This window comes from Heloderma suspectum, chromosome 3, assembly GCF_057233095.1.
Source record: "Heloderma suspectum isolate Gila_16-S chromosome 3, 16-S_ref, whole genome shotgun sequence".
NCBI classification, from domain to species: Eukaryota; Metazoa; Chordata; class Lepidosauria; order Squamata; family Helodermatidae; genus Heloderma; species Heloderma suspectum.
In genome coordinates, this window is record NC_139460.1 from 87,732,717 (window position 1) to 87,757,721 (window position 25,005).

At 40.3% G+C, this 25,005-nt stretch overlaps 1 protein-coding gene across 8 annotated transcripts in view; it reads left to right on the forward strand.

Moving 5' to 3' along the window:
* Window positions 1-25,005, forward strand: part of DOP1B (DOP1 leucine zipper like protein B) — a 93,508-nt gene that overhangs the window by 53,182 nt on the left and 15,321 nt on the right. For 5 of the 8 annotated variants that reach the window (XM_084843729.1, XM_084843733.1, XM_084843730.1 and 2 more), the window contains 16 exons: window positions 642-2,268; window positions 3,075-3,186; window positions 4,279-4,464; window positions 5,874-5,999; window positions 6,912-7,046; window positions 9,140-9,195; window positions 10,892-10,996; window positions 11,074-11,140; window positions 12,022-12,166; window positions 14,732-14,814; window positions 15,231-15,340; window positions 16,094-16,240; window positions 18,047-18,108; window positions 18,332-18,460; window positions 23,202-23,338; window positions 23,574-23,629. In XM_084843729.1, coding sequence (XP_084699855.1) covers window positions 642-2,268; window positions 3,075-3,186; window positions 4,279-4,464; window positions 5,874-5,999; window positions 6,912-7,046; window positions 9,140-9,195; window positions 10,892-10,996; window positions 11,074-11,140; window positions 12,022-12,166; window positions 14,732-14,814; window positions 15,231-15,340; window positions 16,094-16,240; window positions 18,047-18,108; window positions 18,332-18,460; window positions 23,202-23,338; window positions 23,574-23,629 — 3,283 coding nt within the window. Of the gene's footprint in view, window positions 1-641; window positions 2,269-3,074; window positions 3,187-4,278; window positions 4,465-5,873; window positions 6,000-6,911; window positions 7,047-9,139; window positions 9,196-10,891; window positions 10,997-11,073; window positions 11,141-12,021; window positions 12,167-14,731; window positions 14,815-15,230; window positions 15,341-15,793; window positions 15,934-16,093; window positions 16,241-18,046; window positions 18,109-18,331; window positions 18,461-23,201; window positions 23,339-23,573; window positions 23,630-25,005 lie in introns of those variants that run through there. The other 3 variants (XM_084843732.1, XM_084843734.1, XM_084843738.1) reach the window with 2 other exon arrangements.

Below are 25,005 nucleotides of genomic sequence, written 5' to 3' on the forward strand. Positions count from 1 at the left end.
CCCAGAGTGGCTGGGTGACCAGGCAGATGGGTGATTAATAAAATAAATAAATAAATAAATTTTGCCTTTTATAATTTTTCCAGCAATTTCCTGGGACAGATTTTACGTTAACTGGCCTGTCATTTCTTAGCTCCTGCTTGGATTATTTTAATAAAGCATTATGTTCAAGAAGAGGAAATAGCCTCTTGAATGTAACATTTACTAATGCTGCTCTACTTTACTTTTTTAAGATTAAAAATTAACAACACACTATTTAATGTTTTTAAAGTCTTACCTGGTATTTTTATGAAGACCATGGTTTTTACTTCTATCCTGAAGGTACAAGGCAGGTGGCAATATAAAAACAAAAGCCCATCATGTACCTGTGCTATAATCAAAAGATTAAAACATGCAAACAACCACAGTGGATACTCAGAGCAGATGGCATACTTGAAAAGGAAAAGCAACCCTCCCCAACCTAGTGCCCTACAGATATTTTTGACTACAACTCCATCAGTCTCAGACAGCATTTCCAATCTGGGATTATGGGAGTTATAGTCCAAAAAATCTGGAGGGCACCAGGTTGGGAAGGCTGAGGAAGAGGGTCCCCTACTCTCATGGTCCAGTGATATTTTTTAAAAAACTGGTTGTGTTTTTTTCAGAAGACATGCATCTCTGGTATAAAAAGAAAAAAAACTCCTTCCGGGAGTCCTTGGGAGCTCCTGAACTACATGAAAGCAGTTCTGAAGAAAGTTTGCCAATGAGCCAGTTTACAGCTGTGGACAGGGAAGCTATATGGGCTGAAGTTGAAAAAGATCCAGAGAAATGTCTGCTAAAGAATGAACTGTCCGAAAATTATCCTTCTCAGTGTATGGAAACTCCACGAAAGATAGGTGAGGAGGATAACAGTGAACATACAGAGTCTGCCGATACCAGCACTGGGCCTGTTGACAGTGATAATACATCGTCCTTTTCTCCTTCTCTGGACCAGCAAGATATGAGCAATGAGGAGAACTATAGTGCCTCAACAGATGGCAAAGAAAACATGAAACATGTTAGTTCTTCTAATGTTTATCCTCCTGACAGTTCCAAATCCAGTACCATGCTAAACCTGGTTCGTGCGGATTCTGAGAAAACGCAAGCATCGGAATCTCTTTCAAGTGATGAGGAGGTAGATTTGGAGCTTCAAGCACTTACCACATCTAGGTTGCTAAAACAGCAGAAGGAAAAACAGGAGATAGTCGAGGCTCTATTTAAACACATTCTCTTGTACTTGCAACCATACGATTCCAAAAGGGTCCTGTATGCTTTCTCTGTACTTGAGGCAGCGCTCAAAACAAATCCTAGAGAGTTTATTGAAGCTGTAGCCACCACTAGTATGGATACCAGCTCCACAGCTCATCTGAATCTCATCTACAACCTTCTAGCTCGCCACCAGGAAGCTCTTGTGGGGCAGAGTTTCTATGGAAAGCTTCAAACTCAGTCACCAACTGTGTGTCCCCATTCGTTATTAATAGAATTGCTGACATACCTCTGTCTGAGTTTCCTGCGCTCTTATTATCCTTGCTACTTAAAGGTGACCCACAAAGATGTGCTTGGCAATAGGGATGTCCAAGTCAAAAGCGTTGAAGTTTTGATCAGAATGATGACCCAGCTGACTACAATGGCCAAATCGGCAGAGAGCAAAAACATAGAATTTATATGCAACTTGCTTGGGAGATGCAAAGTTCAAGAGTTTGTCCTTCTTTCTCTGTCTGCATCTATGTATGTTAGTCAGAAATGCTATGAACATATGATGGCTGATAAGACTAATGGTTTCAGTGAACACTGTGTCGTTGAGGAGAGCCTCATCAACTTTGGTCGTGATCAGATCTGGAGTGAGCACCCTTTACAGATTGAGCTGCTTAAACTTCTGCAAGTGTTGATAGTCTTGGAGCATCATCTTGGACAGACTCAGGAGGAAATGGAGAATCAACCAGTCCTATCAAAGGAATGGCAAAGAGCTCTTAACTTCCAGGAGGCAATTGGTGCTATGCAGTATGTGCATCCACACCCTATAACTTCACAAGGATTATTTGTGTCTGCTGTAGTCCGAGGCTTGCAGCCTGAGTATGGGTATGGCATGCATCCAGCTTGGGTGAGCTTGGTTGCATATTCCTTGCCATACTTCGGGAAATCTTTAGGGTGGACAGTGGCACCATTTGTTGTACAGATATGCAAGAACCTGGATGAACTTGTCAAACAATATGAACATGAAACTCTGAAGATGTCAACAAAAGTGTCTGTGAGGTAGGGAAATGCCTATTTGTGTTGTGTTTCACGTCTTGCTAATTTAGCTTCTGGTCAGCATGTCATTCCTTATTTGCATGTTTTCTTAGAAAATTAATTTCAGAGTATTCTGAATTATAGTCTGGAAGAGGATGATAGAGGAACATGGGAAGATGACATTATACCAGGTCAGACTATTGCCTGTCTAGCCCAGGACTGTGTACTGTGACTTGCAGCAGCTCACCAGGGTCTCAGGTGGAGGTCTTTCTCATCACTTGCTCTCTGTTCCTTTTAACTGGAGATGCCAGGGTTTGAACCTTCGAGACCTTCAGCAGGCAAAGCATGTGTACTTCCAGTGAGCCATGGTCCCTCCCCTGGACTGGATAGTTCCTCCCATCAGAATCCATAGACAGGGTTTATTTCAACTCCCTGACTCCACCAGAAGAGAAAGCCTTCCCCAGTTCTTCTCCTGCCTTGGACAGGAGAATAGGGTTTTGCTGTCCTTTTTAAAATTAGGCCTCGCTTTCTTCCTCTTTCAAGGTTTGTTCTGTTATTTTCTCCCTGCTCTGTTCCTCTTCCTTTCCCCCTTAGGAAGCTCTCCTGGCTTTCTTCTTGCTTTTAAGAGTTAGCCAGTGGGGGTATCCCTGGGTAGATTTATCCCTGGGTAGATCTGTCCCTGGGTAGATCTGCAGCAGGTAGTTTGCTGGGTGAAAGAAAAGGAGTAGCAGAGTGTGGAGAAAAGATTCAGATTAATAGAGCTAGGTGGGGTCATCCCCTAAATTCTGACTGAAATAGTGTATTGAATTATTAACTTTCTTCCTCCAAAGCATACATTCTAAAAGGGAGAACATTACACCAGATTATCCTCTAACTCTTTTGGAAGGACTAACAACTATTGGCCATTTTTGTCTTTTGGATCATCCTAACCAAACCAAAAAGGTAATAATGCTTGTTTTTCTTTTTTTCTTTTGTCACAAGGAGCCTAGTACATGCTTTTAGTAGTTAATGGTTCCAATTATGGAAGTATATCAAATCAAATAACTATATGTGATCTTTAGGGTGTCAGTGGATGGGTATTACGTGATTCTCATGTCAGGAAAAGACGGGCTTAGCAGATGATGGCCGAGATAAGGGATTATTTATTTATTTATTTATTTATATCCCACCATTTTCCTCCAAAGAACCCAAGGTGGCTTAAATGATCATCCTCTCTATTTTATCTTCACAACAATCCTGTGAGGAAGGTTAGGCTGAGAGTCAGTGACTGGCCCACAGTCACCCCATGAGCTTCATGGCCAAGTGGGGATTAGAACTGAGATCTCCTGAATCCCAGTCCAGTACTCTGACTGCTACACCACACTGACTCTCTAGTGTCTTTGCCTATGGATGCACCTTAAAAGCGTTCTACCATCCCAGTTTGCATGTCTTAAGTAGTTGTATGTGTGGTGTTAAAATGGAGCCGGAGGAGGTGGGCGGGGGAAAATCTTGTCCATGTATTTAGTTTAAAGGATGCTGATTTAGTTTGTGTATTAGTATATTTTGAGAAGTGAAGTGTTATTGGGTATTTTAACAAGTATTTCAAAATAGTTGAAATTTTTTGCACTTGCACAGGATTTTCTTTAAAATATCAAGTGAAGGATATGAGTCAATTTGAGTTGAAATTTAAAAACATTAATGCCAGCACATTTCATTTTGTGGTTAATTGAAGTCTGATTGCAAACCCAAGACTGTCATTAATAGAACCAGCAATATTAATGATGTGAATTCTGAATTAGAACACTTTTTTTGCAAATTATGGGAATGGATTAAAATTGGATTAAAATTGTTGCCCTCTATATGCATAAATAAGACTTTCCCGCAAACTATTGTATTATTTTTATGAAAATATGGTAAAAGCGGGCCTGATTTACAGTGTTTTTATTCTGAAGGACAACCTTGCTTAATTTTTTAACAACATTGTTTAGGATTTTGAATATGGTAATTTTTTCTGGCATATCTGTAATGTGGATTTTTTTTTTTTTATCTTCCCAGTCTCCTTTGAATGCTGACCCTACAAGTCTAAGAAACGCCAGGAATGCCATTTTGGAAGAGCTTCCCCGAATTATTAACACCATGTCTCTCCTTTGGAGTGTTATAAAAAAGGAAGATTGTCAGAAAAGACCAGCTGACTTCCTTGGAACAAAAGGCTCTTCTTCAGTGTACTTTAAGGCAACCAAAGTAAGAATGCTTCAGTAAGCTTGGGTGACATGTAGGCAAGGTGCTCCACTGCTAGAATAATCCTAAAGGTTCTGAATGTTTCTAATCTGAAAGGTTTGGAATAGACATTGATCTGGTCGGACATCGCTGTAAGCTTCTGCTCAAGCAGCGTGCTCCTGCACTGTGCCCTATCGCTCCTGCTTGGCTCCTCCTAAAAGTGGGAGCCGAAAAATGAAACACAGATCTTCTGTCCTTGGTTTGTTTATTGGTATGTGTGAACCAGGAACTCTGGATTATCTCTCACCAGGCAAATCAAACTGGAATTCCCAGTTTGCTCATAACAATAAAAAAAATTATGAATGGGAAGGTCCATGGCTTGTTTAGCTGCTCCTACTTTCAGGGGAAGAGCCAAGTGGAAGGGATCAGGCAGTGTGCACAAGCACACTACCCATAAACAATAAACCAGAGCTCTGTGACAATCCTGGCTTCTTATTATGTCTGAACCAGGCTATTATTGAAATTATTGGCAGTGTTTTCTATTGGTCAATTGCAAAGGCTTACATTTCCAGTCTTGAACATAATAGTGTAAACAGAGGGCTGTCTTAGGGTTTGGAATAATATAATGCCAGTTCTGCTTTTTTCCTCATACTTCCTCCAAGCATTTCCTTTACTCTTCTTAGAAAAAGAAGATCATATATTTGTACCTATGTCCATGCAAGTTAGTTGTTTGCTTGTTGGCTGAGGAGGTTGCTTGCCTTGTTAAACATCTGGAAAGGCCATAATACTCATTTTAACTTAATTTTTTGCTGGCTCTCTTCCATTTCTCAGAAGACTACCTGGAAAATAGCATTTCCTATACTAAGCATTTTATTTTAATAATAATTATACAAATGTACAATGTGAACAAAGAATCCCATTTTGCAATAGCCGTAGAGCTAAAGTTGGGCCATCTACATCGTTTTAATCTCCCACCCACCCTCACTGTGGCTAACAGTCCAGTACCAACATATGTGATAAATTACTTTTAGCATAGCTCTAAACATCCTTATTCAAGAGTCCCACTGAATACTGAATGGGCTAAGTAGGCCTAGATTTAGTGAGTGGAGTTATGGCAAAGTGTATTTTGCATACATGCCATAGGATTCTTTTAACATTCTCAATAGCAACTGGAACATGTAGTTTTAACCTCCAATTGGTTAAAACCAATGGAGAAACTGCAATTGCTCAAAATTCCCACTGTTCATGTAACTCTTGTTGTGGGAATCAGAATCACAGGAAATTACAAGCAAGGATTTATCAACATGAGAACAAAAAGTATGATTAGAAGTGTGATCTTGCTTACTCCATTTTATCAGGGTGCACAGCAGTTGGGGGGGGAATTCCATCAGAACCCATTCTACAAGAAATATTTGATATTTTGTTTTTAATAGACGTTAAAGAATAAAATCCTAGACTTCTTGAATCCCCTCACTGGACATCTTGGAGTGCAACTTATAGCTGCAGTAGCAGCAGTGTGGAACAGTAAAAAATCACATAAGCGTCAAAGCAAAACAAAGGTAAAGAAGAAAAGTATCACAAATAGTTTGTTCTACTCCCAAGGTTAAAGCAGATAATTGTCTACCAGATAGAAATGGGGGCTGTGTAAAGGAACTGTTCAGTGGACTTGGCTCTATGCAGCTAAGTAAAAGGGAGCCTCAAATTCTCATGAGCAAGACTCCAGCTTTAAGTGCTGAAAGCAGTTCAGATGCATTACCTGAATAATCAATGAGTTTGCATTTGACTCAGTCAGCCAGTACTCATGATCACCGCAGCCCAACATGGATCTTTAAATTCATTTTTATTGTGAAATATCAACTGAAAAAAAGAAGAAAGAAAAGAAGGAAAAAGAGGGAAAAGATTATATACATAAATAGATTTGTATATATCCATATGAATGAATACATATGAAATGTATATATGAAAATACAACTCTCTAGTAATATACATAAGCTTCAGCAAAAGTGGACCAGATATCCAAATAAGTATCCCTTCAAAAGTGCTGTCTGTATGCCACCTGTTCAGATACTGAAAATGTTGTAAGGTCTTCAGTTCACTGCATTATAGGAAGTGAGTGCTTATCCCTCCAATGTTGTAATATCAGTCTTCTAGCTGTCACAAGAGTGCGGGAAAATCCATTTATGCTGACCATTTCCTCTTCACTTTTAATTGTAGTAGCAGAACTAAAATCTCCTTTAAAAAAAAACAGAAGTGTGCACTTAACTCATGGCCTTTCTGATTTAAAATTTGTCTTCTCTGATCAACTAAAGTTTTAGGTGGTTAAACAATCTAACAATTGAACTGATTAAAGCTTGCAACTCTAACTGCAATGCAGAATTTCTTCAGAATGAGCCTTTGATACTCCAGAAAATGCAATACACAGTTCTGCGTATGAGGGGGTGGTTCTTTCCTAATGCCATTTTTTATTTCAGATTTCTCCTGTAGCTAGTACATCTCAGCTTATACTGCTTGACCTAGTTTGTGCACTCAGTACTCTGAAGACTGACACTATATTACAGCTAGTAAAAGAAGTTGTAAAGAAACCATCCCAAATCAAAGGTGAAGAGGTAACTGTTCATTTTACTAATCTTTGTTAAGTGATGAGCTGCAGATGCTGATCAGCCTTCTATTATCTAGGCTGACAAAAGTTTTTAAAATGTCTCTAAAAGAGCTACAGTACATGCCTAGAGAACTTCAGTTATTGGGCTGTTTAAAAGTACAGTAAATACAGATACAGTAAAATTATCCTAATATTTTTTTCTGACACCTTTCATGGCAGGAAAAGCCTTTTCATGATGGCTCACAAAAACAACATAAATACGGTTTAAAAATATAGAACACACAGATAAGATATTAAAACTAAATCAGCAGCATAAAACTCAGACCCAGACCAACAATCTGCATAACACATAATATAGAATAATAAACAGTGGCAGTTTAAAGACTCTCACCAAAGACTCCTGAAAAAACTTAGCAGTAATGGAATAAGAGGACAGGTCCTCTTATGGATCAGTAACTGGTTAAAGAACAGAAAGCAGAGAGTAGGAATAAATGGTAAATGCTCCCAATGGAGGGGAGTAAATAGTAGGGTCCCACAGGGATCTGTATTAGGACCAGTGCTTTTCAACCTGTTCATAAATGATCTGGAATTCAGAGTGAGCAGTGAAGTGGCCATGTTTGTGGATGACACCAAATTATTTAGGGTGGTTAAAACAAAAAGTGATTGTGAAGAACTCCAAAAGAATCTCTCTAAACTGGGAGAATGGGCATCCAAATAGCAAATGCAGTTCAGTGTAAGCAAGTGTAAAGTGATGCACGTTGGGGCAAAAAAATCCCAACTGATGGGATCTGAGCTAGCGGTGACTGACCAGGAAAGAGATCTTGGGGTTGTGGTGGACAGCTCGATGAAGATGTCAACCCAGCGTGTGGCTGCTGTAAAAAAGGCAAACTCCATGTTAGGCATAATTAGAAAAGGGATTGAGAATAAAACTGCCAATATCATACTGCCCCTATACAAATCTATGGTGCAGCCACACTTGGAATACTGTGTACAGTTCTGGTCACCACACCTAAAAAAAGAAATTGTAGAACTGGAAAAGGTGCAGAAAAGAGCAACTAAAATGATCAAGGGGCTGGAGCAACCATGAGAGAAGGTTACAACAACTGGGATTGTTTAGCTTGGAAAAAAGGAGGGTAAGGGGAGACATGATAGAGGTCTACAAAATTATGCATGGTGTGGAGAATGTGGATAGGGAGACATTTTTCGCCCTCTCTCAAAATACTAGAACCTGGGGTGATCCTATGAAGCTGATTGGTAGGAGATTCAGGACAGATAAAGGGTAGTACTTCTTCACACAGCACATAGTTAAAACTATGGAATTCACCACCACAGGAAGTAGTGATAGCCACCACTTTGGATGGCTTTAAAAGGGGGTTAGACAATTTCCTGGAGGAAAAGGCTATCAATGGCTACTAGTTTTGATGACTATGTGCTACCTCCAGTACCAGAGACAGTGAGCCTATATACACCAGTTGCTGGGGAACATGGGTGGGAGGGCGCTGTTGCACTCATGCCCTGCTTGTGGGTTCTGGTCGACAGCTGGTTGGCCACTGTGCGAACAGAATGCTGGACTAGATGGACCCTTGGTTTGATCCAGCATGGCTCTTCTTATATTCTTAAAAATCCAGTTGAAGGATTAGTGAAAGGCAGGAATAGAGTAGGGGCTCTAGGTTTTGCCTCTTAATCACTTTTTAAATGATTATGTGCCATATATACAGAGCTGAGTAGTATTCACAATTTTGTACAAATTCCATAGTCACTTGAGAGTTGTCCATGATAGTAAGCAAGAGGGTGTAACTAAAACAATCTGGGATAAAGTGGCTAATTTTGGATAGCCTTCCTGAGCATAATGGTCTTTGAGACAACTTCAGGTGTTCCTGATTTTTATTTTTGTGAACTATCTCTGAGAAATAAAACTGAAAGAATACAGTTTTTTCTCTACACAATCACAACCTAAGCAAGCTTGCTTAGAAGCAAGTCACCACCGAGTAAATGTGTTTAGGATTTAGCCTAAATATGTGTAATACCTAATGAATCTGCATAATTTTTGGTAATTGGATATATAGGAATTAATACTGGAGGGGTTTCTTTCTTTCCCAGAAATCTTCCCTAGTGGATATCCCTGTGCTCCAATTCTGCTATGCTTTCATACAAAGGTAAATGGCTGATACTTTTAAGCTTTTCTCCCTCCTTTTGGAATGCATTCTAGTAATTGATTCTGTTCTTACAAAAATATATCTGGGCAGATATTTTTGTGTCTGGTGCTGCAGGAGAACAGAGCTGCTTTGATCAAATAGCAGCCAGCTGCAAAAGGTTAATACAAATTTCCCCAAAGTCCTTCTATTGTTATGACATGATATCACAAGCCAGAACAGCAGTTTAATCCATGTTACCATCAGGACATTGTCTGGCTAATTATTTTATAAAGGCGATGATCCATATATGAGCTGTGATGTCAGTTCCTGACCAGTTTGGAGTTTTGCAAATTGAACGACTACTGGATAGGAACAGGCCTTTCTTGAACAAAGGAATTATAAAGACAGATATCAGTGCAAAATTGCTGAAGTGGAATTCATTCAACTCTGTTTCCTGTTGTTTGGATAGGGTCAAAGGTTTTTGTTTTGTTTTTAAAAATCACTATATATGTTAATCAGCTCACCATTGCAGTGCTGCCTGTGTTATTCCCCCAACACTTTGGTGAATGGCAACTGTTAAGGTAATGATCACTGTCCTTTTTGCATTTCAATTCCCTCTGACAACACAGTTTACATCTCCATCCCTCCCTGGAGCATGTTATATAAATCTACCAATTTGAGGTTAATGCTTGATCTAATGAGTGGACAGTGTCAGAATAACCAGGATAATGCCAGAAAACATTTGTTAGCCTTTAAGGTGCCACACAATTCATTGTTGGTTTTGCTATAACAGACTTAACACAACTGCCTCTCTGGATAGGGACTGTCATTTGTATAATGTACCTGTCACATACATTAATAAATACACAATAAATGCTGAGTGGGAACAGGGGGATGCTTTTTTTCCTCCTCCACCTTGCATTGCATACTTTTATTTGGACATATTAAATATATTGGTATATATCTAGCGTCATGCTAGTGGGGAAATGATGGGGTTTCCGCAAGTGGTAAAAACTTTGTGTTGGTGGAATGAGACCATTGAATACAAGCCATTATACATATGTACACATGTGTGTGACATGCATGCGCGCACACACGTGCGCACACGTATTATATGAATGCAGAAAATATCTCACATGGGTACAATTCTCTAGGAGCTGGAATTAACCATAGCTCCCTGGCTCCCTGTTCAGCATTACCTGTTTGCAACCACTTAATGGTGGATGCAACTCTACATTTCTATGGCAGCAATATTTTACCTGCTCTGGTGACAAGAAAGTCACGGTCCTTCTGTTGTCCTTCAGTGCTCTTGGTGACTATAGTATTTGTACTGAAATAGTCTTTAAGGCCATTCTTTTTAAATTCTTTCATAAAACGTGCTGTTCTGGATGGATCAGATTCTATCAATTTCTAAACTACATTTTCACCAGTGTGCTCGGGGTAGTGTGCAGTTAATGGGACTATGACATCATCAAATGTATTTACTTAGTGGGCTTTGTTATTCCCCACTTCATCACAAAGACTCCAGGTAAATTGCAACATTTAGCTGTCCACTAAGGAACTTGCCACTACACTGATCAGTTGCCCCATAGCAACAATAGGTAGGCATAGTTAGCCTCAACTAGAATAGCCTTATCTGTAAACCTCTATCTTGCACTTCCTGTTGGTGTGGCTTCACTATTTTCTAAAAATGGATTTGATGGCTTTTTCCCCCCAGACTTCCTGTCTTAGCCTTGCAAGAGAATTTCCAGTCATTGTTAGGAGTGCTGAAGGAATCTGTCCAACTGAATTTGGTGCCACCTGGATATTTTTTGCTTCTCAGGTATGACAATAGCAATTACTTTAATATATGCACTAATAAATATAGTATTTTGCTAAGTTGAGTTTATTCTTCTACAGCATCCTGAATGATTTTGTGACTCGAACTCCAAACCAGGAAAATAAGAAGGATCAGAAAGACCTTCAGGTACTCCATAACATGTCTTCAGTTCATATAGTTGGATCTTATGTTTTACCAGTAGTGCAACAAACCTGACAACTAACTTAATAGTATATGGAACCTGTATTTAATAGCCTCAGTCTGTGAATTGACTGAATCTACTTTCCTTGGGCAGAGTTCCAAGCATATCATTGGTTGCACCCAGGGCTGGCAGAGAGAGGTGGCTGCCTCATGCAGCTGATTTTGTGTGTTATGAAAGGGCAGCAATTTCTTAGTTATTTAATTTATTATTGTTGTATTACTACATGGAGGAGGAGAGGTGCTTGTGATGTTTTCTGGCTCAGGTGTCAAAGTAGCTTGGATGGCCTTGGATACTATGCACCTTGACTTTTGGGGAGGGAGGCATTTACTGTTCAGGCAGCAAAATGTCTCGCCCTGTTTATCAGGAAAAAAGGGGAAGAAACCAGATACTGAAAGAATATTTATTGATAGGCCCAATGTATTTCATAAATCCTCCCTCAGGGACATGTTTTCAGCAATGGCCCACCAATGCAGGGGACACTCCAGTGAATCCTATTGCAGTCTTCTTTCAGCATCTGGAGTTCCCTCCCCTTTTTTCCTGTTTGTGGTGTGTGTGCGTGCAGGTGCGTGCGTGCGTTTTTGCCCTGTTTATCACCAACAAGAGATTACTAACTTTGGTTTTCTATGCCAAATAAATAAATAAATAAATAAATATTTATTCTAGGTTGTTTAGACTTCTTGGAAGACAATTTGAGTAGTGATTAGTTTTGTTTTGCCGCTTTGGCTCCTTTATTACAATAAAACAAAACTACGTTCACAAAACAAAACTTCCTGTGTATCTGCATGTACGAATTGCTTTTCTTTCTTACTCTGTTTGAACTTTTCAGGAGATAACCCAGAAAATACTGGAAGCTGTAGGGAACGTTGCTGGTTCCTCCCTAGAACAAACTAGCTGGCTGAGCAGAAATCTGGAGGTGAAAGCCCAGCCTCAGATCTCTTTAGATGAATCCAGTGTTGAAGATGATTTGTGTGGTAAGACAAACAGAAGAAAGTTACTTGGATCAGTTAGTGAACAAAATGCAGCAATGCAAGCGTTTTAGTCATACGCAGCTCTTTTTCAGCTGAATGTTTGATAAAATAAAGGGGTGGGGCAGTAAGAGATGGTTTCAGTGGTAGTCTATGTTGTGCTTGGTTTAATTTATTAACTGCAGACTTTTTTTAGTATAAAGATGGAGCAGAGGAATGTGAGCAAATAATTACATCAGCCGTATATTGGCCGTGTTCACATGTAACACTAAGTGATGGTTTATGTTGACCATAGTTTGCTTGTCTGCTCCTGGCTAAAAGCAACAATAAAATCACAGCGTGTTTTCCCTATATCCAGTTTGTTTCTCTCCTGCCCATTTTGCTAGCCTTAAGAGAGATTTTGTTTACAGTCTGCTCTTACTGGATGCCTCTCTCTCTCTGTCAGCGTAAACAAGCCAGGGATAAGCCATGGTTCTTGGTTCAGACACCATGACAAGCCATGGTTTAACACGTCAGACTTCATAGGACAACAACAAACCATGGGTTCTATTTGTGGTTTGTATGTGGTTAAGAAACCATGGTTTGTTTGCAGGGATTTGTTCAGGCACAACAAGATAGATTTCATCAACCCATACCATGGCTTAGCTTTCTTTATGTGTGCACTCAAGCCAATGAGATTCATAATATGCCTTCCTACTAGAAGGGGCCGTAACTTAGTGTTAGAGCACATGCTTTGCATGCAGAAGGTCCCGGGTTCAGTTCCCAATATCTCCAGGTAGGGTTAGGAAAGAATCCTGCTTGTAACCCTGGAGAGCGCCTGTCACTCAGTGTGAACAATACTGGTTTAAATGGACCAATGGTCTGACTCGGTATAAGGCAGCTTCCTATATTCCTATGTACTGCATTTTGGAGCACAAATCAATTAAGCTAGATGTAAAGCATATCTGCATGTACCCTGAATACTAATCAAAACACAGATTCCTTGGAATGTAAGGAAGCAGAAAAAAGCAAAATTTTAATACTTATTGGATTAGTGAAGCTGAAGATAAGTTTTTGTTCTGTTTGTTTTTTAAGGCTAATTAGGAATGGCATCAGAAGCCACATTGGGTGATATTAGTGGTTGAAATGCTTTCCTCTAAGAGGGAAGGTTTCTTCATAGAGTTGTACAGATTATAGATGGCACAACTATTCAAAAACTTCTTCTGCCTTCTAAAACTTCTCTTTTATATTATTTACTTGATTACTTAGCTACTCTTCAGCCAAAGCTCTCGAGCAACTTACAGAAATAAAGCCATAAAACAGTTCACTGAGAGCAAATACAAATTTCAAGATAAAAGAAACTAACTAAATGTGCAATCCTATACCAATTCATGGGATTGACATCTGAGTAGACATGTATAGGATTGTACTGTATAAGGCCTAAGCAAATAAACAGGTTTTCACTTGGGGCTGAAAAGAAAATGGGAATGATGCAGGATGCCAGGCAAACCTATTTGGGAAGGCAATTTAAAACACTGAATCAAGGGATTAACAAGCGTTCAATGCGTTGGATCCTGGACCTGCCTGATACAGGACCTTTGCCTGAATTTGGGGGTTCCCACTCCCCATACATACACATCACAGCTCACCCCATTCAGCAGGGTCTCCTGACTTTTGTGTAGCATTTTCAAACGGCTTGAAGGGCTGCCATGGGAAAGAGCTGGGTGGGAAAGTCCTCTTCTGTCAGCACAGTTGATCCAGCATAAATCTAGATCCAACCCAACATACATAGCAGACCTCCAACAGCCATTTTTTTCCTGAGGAAAGCAGCTTTGGGAGGGATAATTTGAAGCAGAGGATACTTAACCCTTTCCCTGACAGCCACTTCTTGCGCCACATCTCTCCCCCTCTACACACCCCAGCAGAGATCCACATATTTCCATACTTCTACTAGACCCAAGTCTTTGTAGGTGTGTTGGTTCCAGAAATCAAAAACGAGTGGGAGGATACTTTGCATTGGACCATCTACTGTTCTCAAAGTGCAGAATACAAGCTTTTGAATTGTAAAGAACTCTTCCTCAAGGTCATAACTGTGTATTAAATGTGAACATGTATATTGGAGAACAGTGCCCCAGGACCTTTTTTTTTTTAAAAGTCCAGGACAGTGAAATTTAGATCAGCAGAGCAGTGGGGAGGGAGAAGTACTTAGCTCTTTCCTTACCCACTGCTTCTCAAAAGGGGCCTCCATGTGGCACTCACAGCACTGTTTTCAAATGCACATTTTCCTGTGTTGGTTAAGGGAAAGGTTAAGCACGCTTCCTCCCCCGCTGCTTCTCTGCTCTTTTCCTTCCCAAGGTAGCTGTGCTTTTATTTTGTTAAGAGGCATCGGACATGAGGCTACACAGTCAGACTAGATGTTTACTAGATGTTTACAACAACAAAAAGGCTTGTTGTGCCTTCCTTACTCCACATCTGCAGGACAACTTTTCCTCAACACTTTTTATGCTTTTGCTGTTTTTTCAAAGCTACTACTATTTTGGTAAAAATGTCAGCCTCATTCTAAAAAAGAAAAATTAAATTTCACTTCTACAGATAATTCAGCAGTACCTTCTTCAATGGTTTCTGCCTCTGCTCCATCAATGTACAGTGTTCAAGCCCTCTCTCTCCTTGCGGAGGTGAGTCCTTATTCCGTTTTTCTTTGAGAAGGCAGTAGTCCTGTAGCAGCTCTTGTTCATATATGTGTCACAGTTGCAACTTCTCCATGCTCACAGAGCTTCCCCTGCCTGATGGAGCTCCTTGAGCATACACCACTTTGCACTTTTCCATAGTTTGCAATGTGGATGCATCATTTGCATGCAAAGCTACATCACAGCCATAGTAGTTGATCTATTGATAGAACTAAAGAAGACACTGCCCAGTTTTCAGACCTTTCTGAAGTGCTATTCCTTTTTAATGTGGAGCATTGTTTCTCTATGAACTTAAGCACACTCCGGGAGAGAGCGGAGGACAGGAAGGCCTGGCGTGCTATGCTCCATGGGGTCACGAAGAGTCAGATGTGACTTAACGACTGAACAACAAATTGTTTCTCTAGGTTCTTGCTTCCCTCTTGGATATGGTTTATCGAAGTGATGAAAAAGAGAAAGCAGTGCCTTTAATCTCACGTTTGCTGTATTATGTGTTTCCTTACATACGCAATCACAGGTAAATAATATTTTCCTTACATCATGTAACATTTTCCTTACATACATGTAACTTTTATAGTCCACATAATGTAACAGGGGACCATGCTCAGGCAGGATTAAGGTCTACACCACTCTGTTATGCATGTTACAGATTAAGACTGTTAATCTGTAACATGCTTAGCACATCAACTGAAATTAAGTGACCACACACAAGTTGTATTACTGAAACCTGAGAGTCAAGTGCATAATAATTATGTTCTTTTACATTTTCTGATTATGGGAAAACAAGCATTTGGTCAGCAGTGTAGGACCTTGTATGTGGGAATTTGGTAATATGCAATATGAGAATTCAGGGTAATCTATCAAATGAGACATTCCTTTCTCATCAGAGCCAACAGCACTGAATTAAGATAAGACACAGTATAAAGTTGGCTCCTTGTATAAGTTAGCAAAGCAGCATTTTTATTTTCAGAAGTCTGAAGTCTAGGAACATTAGAAGAGGAACAAAATCATTCCCTGTCATGTTAGATCTGCTTGCTTGGGGATGCAACTGGCTCGAGCTCTGAGTTTAGGAAAGACAATGCATTAATCTTCCATGCAGCTAGCCTATAGGTAATCTCTTTTATTTATTTTATTTTTATTTATTAAATTTATTTTATATCAACAAAATAAAGTGGGTAATGTTCTGCAAGGTCTGGAATTCCTGGGTTGTGTGGCATACATATTGCAGAAGTGAGTGATCTGTATTCGTATATGTTGTGTGTGTTTACAGTGCCTACAACCTTCCTAGCTTCCGTGCTAGTACTCAGTTGCTCAGTTCCCTAAGTGGCTACGCCTATACCAAGCGAGCATGGAAGAAAGATGTTCTAGAACTATATATGGATCCAGCTTTTTTCCAGATGGACACTTCATGCATTCAGTAAGGCATATGATAGGGGCAACCTTGTGGTTGTTTTCTGAATGAACAAACTGGCAACTTCGGTGGATTATGATGAAGTTGTAATTCTAATTTACATTGAAAAACTATTTAGCAGTTAAATTGCGAACTATCCCATTGGCTGGGTTCAGACAATACAATAACCCACATTCAAGGGTTGAGTATGGGTCGAGCGTGGGTTCTCGGTGAACTCTGAGTTGTTGTTGAAATGTGGGTAATGATGTTGTCTGAACCCAGCCGCCATAGCAAACCATGGTTTGTTAGCCGCCGTAACAAACCATAGTTTTTTTTAACCACGAACAACCCACAATTCACAACCCAACAACAAACCATGGGTTCTCTTTCCAGAGCAGTTACTGCTGTAGTTACTGCACTTCAGCAGATGTGAACAAATCTCCCTGACAATTTAAAAAAAAACCTGAGAAGGCAGATGGTTGGGACAGAGTAAATGGGGCCCCAGGGGGATGTAAATACGGCTGGTGTGGGTGCCCCCTTTGCTCCGTCTCATTCAACCATCCTCTAAGGGTTCTTTTTTTAAAAAAAAAACCCTGTCAGGACTATTTGAGCAAATTTAAAGGCTGGGAAGTAAGTGGAGGGGAAACTTGTTCACCTGCAGTAACTGTGAAAGGAGCACCGAAAAGGAGGGGGGAGTTAATATCTCCCCTTTCTGGAGTAGCTGGAGACCCGGGGAAGTGTTGAAAAGGTGAAGGACGCTGAGCAGTGTCAGTTCAACTATTAAAAGCGACAGGATCACATTGCCAAGATATTGTCCCACACACACACTTTTGGTGCACTTACTCCATTTGCCTTTCCCTCTCATTTTCTAAGCTTCTGAATTATTCTACTAGGTCCCTCTTTTCTCTTACTGTTATTTCCCCCAGGCCTTCACAACTGTATGTAAATTAGCCTGTATCCACCCTTGTCTTGTCAATTTCTTTACAATTTCTCTACTCCACTTTCCTGCCCCTTTGACAGCTGAAACACAAAGGACATTGACTGGGCAAGACTACACATATCGGACAGGCAAAAGTACACTCTTGAGCACTTGCAAAGTACCAACACAAAAAAAAAATTAAAAAATTATGAACACATTTGCACTGATTTTTTTTTTTAAGGTGGCGAACGGAAGGGGGTAGCAGTCGGAGTGCATAGGGGTCCGGGGTGAGGAGACAAGATGGCTTCTGCCGCAAAGGCACCTGGGATATGTGCCAGAGCTGGCTGGAGGACTGAGGGGGAAGGAGGGGGAGAACAAGCCACAGCAAGCCCAGTTGTCTGTTGGGCATACTGTGGGTTGTGCACAGGGTAGCTTACCATGACATGCAAAAAAACCCCATGAGAAAAGCATTGGGCTTTATTAAAGGAGTATTAAAAGAGTTCCATCACTGTGCAAAGAAAGTATTTTTCTTCAAAACTGGGGTCAATTCTTTCCTAATCTGCATCTATTTTTTCTGAGGCATAATTTTAAAGAAATTTAAGGCTTTGTATGCAACATTAAACTAAAAATTGTATCTCAGTACTCTTTTAACACAAGATGAAATTTCCTAAAGAGAAGTCACTTCTACATTGTGCAGGTAATTGTGTGAATTTTTTGTGTAGCTTGCCATATGACAAACATGCAGGTGTCTGTTTTGCCACGTATGCATTCATCACAGACTAGCTACACAAAGAATTTGCACTATGTCTGTGCACAGCACATGTGTTTGTCATCTTCCTTTATGCTTGCTTCACATAAGATGATAGAAAGTTTACACTTAAATTACGCTAATCTTTATTTGTCTTTCTTTTCAGTTGGCGAGCCATTATTGACCATCTTCTTACACATGAGAAAACTATGTTTAAAGATTTGATGAGTAAGTATTTTCCCATAATTGATTTTTTTCCATTACTTTAATACAAAGTTTAAATCAACAAGAAGAAATCAAGAAATTAAACATGTTGCTTAATTATTTACACCTAGGCTACTGATAGGTAATACTTCTATTATTATTTTGTTCCTTTATTAACCTGTTAATGCAGCAACTGTATGTTTCATAAATGGTTCCATATTACTACCAATTATGATCTTGTTTACAGATATGCAGAGCAGTTCCTTAAAACTTTTCCCAAGTTTTGAGCAAAAGGCAATGTTGTTAAAGCGCCAAGCCTTTGCAATTTTCAGTGGAGAAATTGATCAATATCACCTTTATCTTCCTTTAATACAAGGTGAGTGTTAACTTTGCAATTTGTTCACAAATGTTCAGTGATGTCAATGTTAAAGCTATCCAAAATTAATGTACAATTTTTAGAGTTCAGAGATTCACACAGTCCAATAGTTTGTAGCATGAGATGATGTGTATTTGGAGTCCAGAGTTGTGCTCAGGCACATCCATTTTTTTCCAGCTTACTAGAATCCATATGCAGTTTATATGTGTTGGTGGCTGGTCTTCCTTTTGGAGTAGCAATTCCCAGCCTCTTAAAGTTCAACCTTCGTGGAAACAAACTCATGAAGACATAGGCTCAGTTCAGGTGTAATGCCAAACCATAGTCTGGAGTTAAAATAATAAGCCTTGGGCTTGCACCATCCCTCACTTCCTCTTTTGCAGCAAACCATAATTTGCCTCTACATTTGAAGTGACAAGTTATAGTTTGTGCTTGCTCTACAACCCAGAATTGCAAATCAGGATAAAACTGGTTTATAATTCTGATTTGGAAGGCAACCATACGTTTATTCATTTTATTAATTGAATTTATATCATTTTCCCACTAAAATAGTGCTCAAGGCAGCTAATAAAATATATAAAATAACAAAGTTAAAATTAAAACATAAAAACTCATCAGATAAAAACATCCAATAAAAACATACAATAAGAAAGAAATAAGAGTGTCCACCAGGTTAAACCTATTTCAGTAACTAGTTTATTTCTTTTAACCATAAAGCATAGTTTTGCCATATCAGATGTAAAAACAGTAATTTTATTTTATTTATTTCATTTCTATACCGCCCAATAGCCGAAGCTCTCTGGGCGGTTCACAAAAATTAAAACCAAACAACACACAATAAAACAATTTAAGATATATAGAACATTAAAACCACAATATAACAATACAACCACAATAAAACCTAGCAGCAGTGCAGGAGTTTAAAATACAGACTTAAAACAGCAAAGCTAAAAATTTAGAAAGCTAAAATGCTAAAATGCCTGGGAAAATAAAAAGGTCTTCACCTGGCGCCAAAAGGAATACAATGTAGGTGCCAGGCGAACCTCACTAGGGAGCTCATTCCAGAGCCGGGGTGCCACAGCAGAAAAAGCCCTCCTTTTAGTAGCCACCCACCTCACTTCCTTTGGCAGGGGCTCACGGAGAAGGGCCGCTGACGATGATCTTAAGGTCCAGGCAGGCACATGTGGGAGGAGGCGATCCTTCAGGTAACCTGGTAATTTCCCACAAAAGGGAGGGAATTGGAATGTGCAAGAGAAGGGGAAGTGTAGGAGGGTACACATGAGCCTGATGCTTGCTCACATAAACAACAAAGTACGATTCGGCATTACAAGTGAACTAGGTCAAACAGAGGTTCCAGACTGACAGTGAGATGCATTGCTCATAAGAATAGAGTTCTATCAAGAGTTAACTTTATCAGAACTGAGGAATGCAATGTCTTTTTTCATGCTGATTGTTTGTATAGTCTGGCAGTTAACCATTGTTAGGGATCCACAAATTTTGGTTCGTCTTTGGTGGCCAACCAAAACCCCCAAGGGATGATGTCTTGTTCTTTGTCTGAAACGCAGTGTCAGGTCCGTGGAAATTCCCTTTCTAACCCTCCAGCCCCATGCTTGAAGCTGGGCAGAGGGTGGGGGAATCTGTGCAAGGCAAAAACAAGCCCAGGCCCCCTTCCCCTCCAGCTTGATCCTGGAGCGTGGCTGGAGGCTTTATTTGACCATGTGCTTGCTCAGTGCTCAGAGTGCCCAGCAAGCACAGACAAGTCCACATGCCTCTGCTTCCTTTTCCAGCTCAAAGTTGGGCAAGGGAAGCTGAGACATGTTGCCTGGTTTTGTCTCTGAGTCTGCTGGGCTCTCCAAGCACCTAGGAGGTGCAGAGACAAGCTAATGTGTGTGCCTTCCCCCTCCACCCTAGAACCTGGGAGGGGAGGCAGAGGCTTGTTTTGTCTCCGCACTGGTGCCAGCTAGCACAGAACAAAAGCAAATATCATAGTGGAATTCCTCCCACACTCCTTCCATTCTTCAGTGCTTCTCCTTGCTGAGAGATTGCACACCAAGCTAATTAGAATGGGCAGAGCTAACCTAGAGGTCTTTCTGCTGACCTTGGGATCCATTCACTGAGTATTCCAGAGATCTTGCTAGATCAACAGTACAGCCTGAAAAATATAAAACTATATGCATATATTAAACCTTGTAATTTCATCCCACAACTTCCCTCTGTAGTTTACTTCCACTATCAAAAGTTTTCACCATGCTATGCCTTGTCAATTATTGGTCCATAACTTGCTTTATTGACATGGGGGGTAGGGAACCTTCTTCCAGGTGAGGTCTACATTAGCTTGGCCAAAAGCTGTCATGATCCATATTTCAGTAGCAGGCATGGACAGAGCCAAACTGGGTGGCTAATGAAAATAGGCTGAGATCTGCATGTGGCCCTCAGGCTGCAGGGTCCACACCCCAGATTGCCATGTATCACACTGATTTTTATTGTCTTTTAGATTTTGTTTCCTGCTTATCTTGCGCGCGCGCGCGCGCGTGTGTGTGTGTGTGTGTGTCTATCTATCATCTATCTATCTATCTATCTATCTATCTATCTAATCAATGTTTATTCTTTATTAGTACAAATTTAAAGGGGAAATTTCCAGCCATCCACCCAATGTTAGAGCTGGGGAAGGGGGTTGAATCCTCTTTCCTCCATCTATAGTTCTAGGCTTGGGAGGAAGTCTCTTGCTCATCATGCACACTAGATTGGCTGATGACTCCTCATGGCATGCATGGTTAACAAAATGGTGGGGCACTAGCCATTACTCAGTTGATGTCACAATTTTGCTCTGTGCAGCATGTGACAGCAAGAGGTCTGGCCTCCTGGGTTTGTCTTTCTGCTTCAACAAGTGAATCTCCTCCTAGTCCTCATTACTAGGAACCATCCATGAAAAAGGTCCCATGTTACAGTATTGCTTGCACAGCTCTGCATGTTTCTGCATTTTCATCTTCTGCATCAACTGACAGTTTTATCACTGGGGAAAAAAACACCTTAAGTGAACCTTCTGTTAACAACCAATTTTAAGAACATAAGAAGAGCTGTGCTTGAACTGACCAAAGGCTTATCTGATCCAGCATTCTATTCCCACACTGCCCAACCGGAAGCCCATAGCAGGACATAAGTGTGATAGCACCCTCCTGCTCTTGTTCCCTAGCAACTGGTATTCACTGCTGAATTATTCACTGGAACCCAGTTTTCTGGATTCCCATAGGATTTCCATCATATCTATCATGATTTTTTTTCAGTTTGCCATCCATTGAGGTGTGTTCTTTGATACAACAAAATGATACTAATTCAGATCTCCAGCCTACATTGCTATCTCTCACCATCCAAGAGAAGTAGTGATATTAATATCCCTACCTCTCTTGAGTTTGCAAGACATTGTGATGAGAGAGAGAGAATATTAACTGAAGGAGGTTGTGAAGGGAGAATTAGGGTTACCCCAGACTCCCTGCAAGGTAGGTAAGGATCTCCAAAAGTCCATAGGCTGCCACCACCCCTGACTCTTCTAATCCAGTCCAAGTCAGGGGACTATCAGACCTTTGAGTATGTTTGGGGTCCACTAAAACAAGGGCTCAAGCTGACACCCTTTATTGTAGCCCCCAAGCCCAAATGTTACAGGGTAGCCAGTCACCTCAGCCAAGAGGCACTAAAATTAGCACTGAGGCTTACCCAGAAGGAAGCACACTCAGCTCTAGAGATAGATAAGTAGTTTATTAGGATGGGGAAAAGGGGAAACGAAATAAATGTTATGCAAAAAGTTACAGAGAACTTGTGATACAGTATCCCAAGCAAAACAACAGAATGCTAACTGAACTATCCTATACATTACTGGGGTAAGGGTCTCCCCTGATAGGGTCCCAGCCAGGGTTCAAGAACTCACCAGCTCACAACAACCCATTCATCCCAATTAGCAGAGCCTAGCCATGGCCTTGAGCACAGGACCTGCCTGAGCTGCCTTGAGATAGCACATTTCTAGGTGGTTACATCAGTATGTGCTAACTGGGCTGAGCCCAATGTCTGAGGCAACCAGAGGCGAAACTGGTAAAAATTAATTAAAATAATAGAGGTTATTTTTTCACCAAAAATGGCAACTCAACGTTACTTGAGCTATAATTCATTGTAGTTCAAAAAGGTGTAGTAACTTACCAGTATTGACAACAGAGTCTTGTTCAAGCATTTGCCTGAACATGTAAGAGCTAAAAGTGGGGATGGGGTGCATAGATACACATGCTAGCTCTGCCCTCAACATCCCCATCTGTTCCACCCTGACCTTCACGTGTTTAGCACAGAGTTTGGAAAGGGGGCTTGTACTTTCAGAGAGTACACAGAGAGTCTCCTAAGTGCATTTCAGTTCAGGTGAATGCACTTAGGAGACTCTCTGTGATCAGGAACCCTTATCAAGCAGGGTTGTTGATTTCAGGAGAGTTCTAAGCATGTTTAAATGTGCATAGAAGCCCCCTTCAAACCTTCTCAATAAACATGTGAAGGTCAGGAGTAGAGTGGATGGGGAGAGCACATGCAGGGATGCTGGGGTTGGGGTGAGCATCCATTCCTCTGCCTCACACGTTCAGGCTAATGCCTGAACAGGGTTTTGATCAATTCAGGATGATATGACTAAGCCAGTTACATTTTGGTGCTTTTGATTTATTATATTTCAATATATGTGTATTAATACTTCTTTTTGTGGTAACTTTTATTCTAGAACGATTGACTGACAACCTGCGTGTTGGACGGACTTCTGTAGTAGCTGCCCAGATGTTTCTGTTTTTCAGGGTTCTGTTACTAAGAATTTCCCCTCAACACCTAACTTCATTATGGCCAATCATGGTGACAGAACTGGTAAGTAATTATTAGTAACTAAACAGTAAGCTTCAGCAAAAATATTCTTCTTTTGAGCTGAAGCTTACTCTTTAATAGAATGTTACTGACGGTTAAGCCTTGTGATCTTTTTCCCTCAAATACATAAAGATGTACATTCATGTGTACATAATACAATGTAGAGCATAATTTATTAGTGAACTGCATATACTAATAAAATTTTTGTTTGTTTTCCTCCATTACTTCCACCACCCAGATTCAAACATTTATACAACTAGAGGATGATTTAGCTGAGGAAGAGGAACCAGCAAAGTAAGGATTTTTTAGTGTACATAATAAACATAAAAACAAAAGTAAATAAGATGAACAATCTTAGTGAGACTATTTGATATGGTGATTGTGGTTGTTGTCATCAACTATGTGACCTGTTTCATAAGTCCCCCTGCTTTGAGAGTGAACCATAACTCAGAGGTAGACCATATGCTGTACATACAGAAGGTCCCAGTTTCAGTCTCTGGCATCTCCAGTCAGAAGGAGCTGGTAGAAGTTGGTGATGGGAAAGTCCTTGTGTTGCAGAACTCAGAGTCAGAGAGACCACGGAGTGAAGGAAAAAGAGTTTTTCTTTATTTAACGTGCAGGCTTATGGCTGGAATCACTTCCAAAGAGCCAAAAGCCATGATTTACATCAGCAAATTGTTTTTATAGACATTATGACACATATGCAAAATCTCCCCCGCCCCTTTCTGTGTGGGTTTGCAGTATTCAGCATTTCCTCTCCTAGCACCATTGTTTATATCCCAGGAAATGGGTTATAGGGCATGATAAGTAAAAAACAGGAACATGGTATGCAATAAGCAAAGAACAGGAGCATGATATGCAATTTGACTTAACCTTAGCCTTGCTGATAAGTCAGGAAATTTCCACATTGTTATTTTGCTAAGCAATAGTAGCTCAGCAAGAACATGAGGCTACTTAGTCTGACCCCCGATATGGCTACTACATTCCCCCCTTAAATGCATAATTTTACTACAATTATAGCATTTTTCTTTTTCTCTTTTGTTAAGCAAATGGACATTATAGTTCGCGAGGCACAACACAGGACTCTTATGGCAACCCTCTACTTAATGTCCTGCTGAGCTATTAGAGCGTAGAGGGCAGCCGTTTTTGTGGCTGAAGCGGTAAATAAATTGTTTAAGCAACGCATAATTCAGGAGTGCAGAAGCATAACAGTACCCCTATTAATACCACTGGTAAGATCAGAACAAACAATGCTTTGAGCCAGCTGAGATCTGGAAGCCAAGAGGTCAACCAATCGAGCCAATCATGTTGTCTTATTTTAATATCAGCCACTATATGGTGCAGATTGTTAATCTGTTCATCTACAGCATTACTATTATCAGTTAAATTAAAACAGCAAAGCGTTTGGTGTACTTCACAGCCTAAATGATGGAGGAGAAAAAGATAAAAAAAACCTGTTTGCAGGTATATCTCTTGGCAAACAAAAATGTTTTACTCCCGTGATGTTAGCCAGGTGAAGCCAGTAATTATCAGCAAATCGCTGGGACAGATTTCCTCCTCCAGGGGCAAACCCCCCTTTTTCTCACCTTATTAAGGAAACACAATACAACACCACTAACACTACAACATGCATATTTGATCTTCTTTGGGATCTGACTGTACACCGGGCA